This window comes from Lathyrus oleraceus, chromosome 5, assembly GCF_024323335.1.
Source record: "Lathyrus oleraceus cultivar Zhongwan6 chromosome 5, CAAS_Psat_ZW6_1.0, whole genome shotgun sequence".
Lineage (NCBI taxonomy): Eukaryota > Viridiplantae > Streptophyta > Magnoliopsida > Fabales > Fabaceae > Lathyrus > Lathyrus oleraceus.
Genome location: NC_066583.1, coordinates 628282685 through 628288993, shown reverse-complemented (window position 1 = coordinate 628288993; position 6309 = coordinate 628282685). Strand labels below are relative to the sequence as shown.

Here is a 6309-nt window from a genome sequence, read left to right as displayed (position 1 = left end):
TTGACAGTTTAAAGTCGTGTATGCCATGTACATTCATATGCATTAAGTCGGAGCTTTGCTCACACCACGTTGGCCTGGATTGGCAAAATTTTAAGTTGAAAGTTGAAGGCTTATGCCTTGATGCCCACTAAAATGGCAATGATTTTAAGTTGGGAGTTTTACTCCGAATGGTACCACATGCATGACGAGTCGAGTCTCATTAGAGTTGCATTCTGTTGGTTTGTTGTACGTGTATCAGTGGTATTGATCTTGAGTATGTATATGATTTGTGCTGATATTGGGTGATTAATGAGTTAAATTACTTAACATAACATGATAATTTATAATGTTTGTTACATCGATTGAGGAACTCACCCTTACAATTATTTTTCAGGTAACGAGCAATGAGTTGAGTAGAAGCTAGTGCTTGGAGTCTAGTGTAGTCACCGTAGTGGGTCATGCTCTGATAGATGTAACATCGGGACGGGATGTTTTAATTGTTTATTGTCGGTTGTTGAACCATTTTTCATGTAATACGTTATATGTTTGTGGAATGGTTGAGTTGATTTATATCCGCTGCGAATTGTGCAAAAAATGTTATTTTGATTAAATAATGAGCATGACAGTTATTATGTTGTTAAGTGTTGTGTGACACCCTTGGTGCATAATTACTCTGATTGATATGTGTTATTTTAATTAAATATTTGGGGTATTTTAGAAGGGTGTTACATTAGTGGTATCAGAGCAGGTCGGTCTGTCCGGCCAGTTGTCGTGTCATTACTGTCTAACAATTATGTATTGTTACCAATCTAACTTTAAGTTGTGTTGTATTGATAAGTTGAAATGGCTGGAAGGAATGACGCTGCAATGGCTGCCGCAATGCAAGCAATGGCACAAGCGGTGCAGAACTTGCCAAATGCTGGTGGGGATGCTGGATCACATAGCTTGGCGACTTTTCAAAGAGAGAATCCGCCGGTGTTTAAAGGGAAGCATGATCCAGATGCAGCCTTGGGATGGTTGAAAGAGATGGAGAGAATCTTCCGTGTTATGGATTGCACTCCAGCTCAGAAGGTTCGGTATGGTACTCACATGCTAGCAGTCGAAGCTGATGACTGGTGGCTAGAGACTCACGAGAGGTTGACCGTGGCAGGTGAAGACATTACTTGGGATGTATTCCGTAGGGAATTTCTGAGAAAGTATTATCCGGAAGATGTCCGTGGTAAGAAGGAAATCGAGTTCCTTGAGCTGAAGCAAGGAAACATGTCTGTCACTGATTATGCTGCGAAATTTGTGGAGCTGTCCAAATTTTATCCTCATTACACTGGTGCTGGTGCTGAATTTTCAAAGTGCATCAAGTTTGAGAACGGATTGCGCTCTGAAATTAAGAAGGCTGTTGGGTATCAGAAGATACGCATTTTTACTGAACTGGTTGATAGCTGCAGGATATTTGAAGAGGACAATAATGCTCATTACAAGATTGTCAGTGACCGCAAGGGAAAGCAGCATCAAAACCGTGGCAAGCCGTATGATGCTCCAGTGGGAAAAGGGAAACAAGGAGCTGCTCCGGCTCAGAGGACTAGTAGGGGAGGTGCTCCTGCTGGTATAGTTTGCTTCAAATGTGGTCAGGCTGGTCATAAGAGTAATGTATGCACTGCTGAAGTAAAGAGGTGTTTTCGCTGTGGTAAGACTGGTCATGCAATGGCTGATTGCAAGCACAAGGAAATGATTTGTTTTAATTGTGGCGAAGAAGGGCATATTGGAAGTCAGTGTCAGAAGCCAAAGAAATCTCAGACTGGGAAGGTGTTCGCATTGACCGGAACTCAAACCTCCTGTGAGGACAGACTTATCCGAGGTACATGTTTCATATATGGTACTCCTTTAATTACTATTATTGATACCGGTGCTACCCACTGTTTTATTTCTGCTAACTGTGCTCGAAGACTGGGTTTAAAATTGTCCGCTTTGGATGGTGAATTGATTGTTGAGACCCCAGCTAAGGGATCAGTAACTACTTCTTTGGTATGTTTAAAATGTCCTTTGTCGATCTTCGATAAAGATTTCTATGTTGATTTAGTATGTTTGCAGTTGGATGGGATGGATGTAATTCTTGGTATGAACTGGTTAGAGTATAATTATGTTCATATAAATTGTCATCATAAGTCGGTGAGGTTTTCCACTCCTGAAGAGGAAGGAGTTGACTTATTACCTTTCAGAGAATTGCGAAAATTGATGAAAGAGGGAGCTCATATGTTTTCTTTGATGGCGACGTTGTCGGTTGAAAGTAAAGCTAAGATAGAGGAACTGTTAGTGGTGAAAGAATTCCCTGAAGTTTTTCCTGATGAAATTCCTAGTGTGCCGCCAGAAAGGGAAGTTGAATTTACTATTGATCTGGTACCTGGTACTAGGCCTGTTTCGATGGCACCGTATAGAATGTCGGCATCTGAATTGTATGAATTAAAGAAGCAATTGGAAGACTTACTTGAGAAGAAGTTTATAAGACCAAGTGTGTCGCCGTGGGGAGCTCCAGTGTTGCTAGTAAAGAAGAAAGAGGGTAGTATGAGGCTTTGTATTGATTATAGACAATTGAATAAAGTAACGATCAAGAATAAGTATCCACTACCGAGGATAGATGATTTGATGGACCAATTAGTGGGTGCTTGTGTGTTCAGTAAAATTGATTTGAGATCGGGCTATCATCAGATCAGAGTGAAAGATGAAGACATCCAGAAGACAGCGTTCAGAACTCGGTATGGACATTATGAGTATTCTGTGATGCCTTTCGGTGTGACTAATGCACCGGGAGTATTTATGGAATACATGAATCGTATTTTCCATACTTATCTGGATCATTTTGTGGTAGTATTTATTGATGATATTTTGATTTACTCTAAGTCCGAAGGAGAGCACCAGGAACATTTGAGATTAGTATTGGAGGTTTTGAAAGATAAGAAATTGTATGCGAAGTTGTCCAAGTGTGAGTTTTGGTTAAGAGAAGTCAGTTTTCTCGGCCATGTAATTTCAGGAAAAGGTATTGCTGTAGATCCTTCCAAGGTAGAAGCTGTATTGCAATGGGAAACTCCTAAGTCGGTTACCGAGATTAGAAGCTTTTTGGGATTAGCTGGATATTATAGAAGATTTATTGAAGGATTTTCTAAGTTAGCACTTCCGTTGACTAAATTAACTTGCAAAGGTAAAGCTTTCGTGTGGGATGTTCAGTGCGAAGAGAGTTTTAATGAATTAAAGAGGAGATTGACATCGGCGCCGGTTTTGACTTTGCCAAATCCGGGGGAACCGTTTATAATTTACTGTGATGCTTCGTTGATGGGTTTGGGAGGTGTGCTCATGCAAAATAATAAAGTAATTGCTTATGCGTCGCGACAGTTGAGAATTCATGAAAAGAACTATCCTACGCATGACCTTGAACTTGCTGCTGTAGTGTTTGCGCTAAAACTTTGGAGGCATTACCTTTATGGTTCCAGATTCGAAGTTTTCAGCGATCATAAAAGTTTAAAGTATCTATTTGATCAGAAAGAGCTGAACATGAGACAACGTAGGTGGTTCGAATTGCTTAAGGATTATGATTTCGGTTTGAATTATCATCCAGGAAAAGCAAATGTTGTGGCCGATGCTTTAAGTAGAAAGACCTTGCATGTGTCAGCAATGATGATTAAGGAGTTGGAATTAATTGAGCAATTTCGGGATATGAGTTTGGTTTGCGAAGTAACACCGCAGAGTGTGATGCTAGGAATGCTAAAGATTAATAATGATTTTATGGATAGTATCCGAGAGGCACAGAAATTGGATGTGAAATTAGTAGATATCCTTAATCGTTGTGGTCAATCAGAGAAAAGTGACTTTACGGTTGATGCGAGAGGTGTGTTGAAATTAGGGGAAAGAATTTGTATTCCTGACGACGCAATTTTGAAGAGAAGTATTCTAGAGGAGGGTCATAGAAGCAGCTTGAGTATTCATCCAGGAGCTACTAAAATGTATCAGGATTTAAAGAAATTATTTTGGTGGCCCGGAATGAAAGAAGATGTGGCTCGTTTTGTGTATGCGTGCTTAACTTGTCAGAAGTCGAAGATTGAGCATCAGAAGCCTGCTGGGTTGATGCAACCGTTAGACGTTCCAGAATGGAAATGGGATAGCATTTCTATGGACTTTGTAACGGGGCTGCCTGCTACCTTACGAGGGCATGATTCGATTTGGGTGATCGTTGATAGGCTCACGAAGTCGGCTCACTTCATACCTATTAACATCACTTACCCAATTGCGAAGTTGGCAGAGATTTACATCCGAGTAGTTGTAAAGTTGCATGGTGTTCCTCTGTGTATTGTGTCGGACAGAGATCCGAGGTTTACATCGGGATTTTGGAAAAGTCTGCAAGATTCGTTGGGATCTAAGTTGAGGTTGAGTTCGGCATATCATCCTCAAACTGATGGCCAAACTGAGAGAACTATTCAGTCATTGGAAGATTTACTGAGGGCTTGTGTTCTTGAACAAGGAGGTTCGTGGGACACTTATCTTCCATTGATCGAGTTCACATACAATAATAGTTACCATTCTAGTATCGGAATGGCGCCTTTTGAAGCATTATATGGTTGTAGATGTAGAACTCCGTTGTGTTGGCACGAATCTGGCGAGAGTGTAGTACTTGGACTAGAGTTAGTTCGAGAAACTACCGAGAAAGTGAAGTTTATCCGGGAGAAGATGAAAGCTTCTCAGAGTAGGCAGAAGAGTTACCATGACAAGCGGAAGAAGGATTTAGAATTTCAAGCTGGTGACCATGTGTTTTTGAGAGTCACGCCTGTGACCGGAGTTGGGAGGGCTTTGAAGTCTAAAAAGCTCACTCCTCGCTTCATTGGTCCGTATCAAATCTTAGAACGGGTTGGAAGAGTTGCTTATCGGATGGCATTACCACCTAATCTTTCGAATTTGCATGATGTATTCCATGTGTCGCAGCTTCGGAAGTATATCTCAGATCCGTCTCATGTGGTTAGTATGGATGATGTGCAAGTGCGAGATAATTTAACAGTAGAGACAAAGCCTGTGCGAGTTGAAGATCGTGAAACAAAGACTCTTCGAGGAAAAGAGATTGGATTGGTTAAAGTCGTTTGGTTGGGAGCTGCGGGCGAAAGCATGACATGGGAACTTGAGAGTCGGATGAAGGAGTCTTATCCAGAGTTATTTGCTTGAGGTATGTTTTCGAGGACGAAAACTCTTTTAGTAGGGGAGAGTTGTAACACCCCGAATTAAATAAGAGGATTATTTAATTAAGTTAATAATATATTTAATAATTTAATTAAATAAATTGAATTATTGGATTATTATTATTATTATTATTATTTGGAATAATAATTAGTGGAAAATATATAAGTTGGAATAAGAGAAAAAGGGTCATTCATTTTTGGTAAAGAGTTTTCACGTGAAACAGAGAAACGGCTGAAAGGTGAAAAGTGGAGAAAGAGCAGAGGTTGAAGAACGGAAAAGCTTGAAGCTTAGAGATTGCCGGATTATCTCAGGTAAGGGGGGTTTATCGTCGCTTAATGGGTATTATAGATTAACATGTCATGGGTAGTGAGAAACCGTTGAATTGACCCTAATTGGGATTGTTGAATGCTGAAAGATTGTGATGAATAAACTGAGTTTAAGCTGTAATTGAGTCCGTAATTGTGTGAGTCGTGTTTCCCCGAACGTGTAGCTTTTTACGGAAATTGAATCGGAGGTCCGGAAGTCCTCCAACGGCGGAAAATGCGGAAACTCTGCATTCTGCCTTGTGTTAGCGCAGGAACTGCTGTTTTGTCTGCGTTAACCGGTTAACCCAGGGCGTTAACCGGTTAACACTGTTATATTTTGTGAAAATGTGCTGTTTTGCCTGCGTTAACCGGTTAACCCAGGGCGTTAACCGGTTAACACTGTTGCGTTTTGCCAGAAAATGTATTTTTGTCCTGCGTTAACCGGTTAACCCAGGGCGTTAACCGGTTAACACTGTTGGAAATTAGAAAAATTGGTATTTTAATGTTGTGAACGTAATTGGTGATTGGCCTATTTTAGTTGATTGTGAGGAATAATTTTGTTGGGTTTATGTTATGAAATGTTGATCCAAATATGTGGATCAGTTGTGTTAAAGTTGTTGAAAATACTGAGTTGGAGGCTTGATGAGCCAAAGTTGATTATAAGTTGATTTTTGTTGAAAACGTTGTTGTGTTGATATTATTATTATGTTGTTGACAGTTTAAAGTCGTGTATGCCATGTACATTCATATGCATTAAGTCGGAGCTTTGCTCACACCACGTTGGCCTGGATTGGCAAAATTTTAAGTTGAAAGT

At 40.3% G+C, this 6309-nt stretch overlaps 1 protein-coding gene across 1 annotated transcript; it reads left to right on the top strand.

Annotated features, from left to right (window-relative positions):
• Positions 1-894: 894 nt before the first annotated feature.
• LOC127082540 (uncharacterized) lies at positions 895-3833 on the top strand (the record flags this gene model as incomplete). Its single annotated transcript, XM_051022779.1, has 2 exons — positions 895-2330; positions 3824-3833. Coding segments are annotated over 2 exons (1446 nt in total), but the record flags the coding sequence as incomplete, so codon positions are not given.
• Between the last annotated feature and the right edge of the window lie 2476 nt (positions 3834-6309).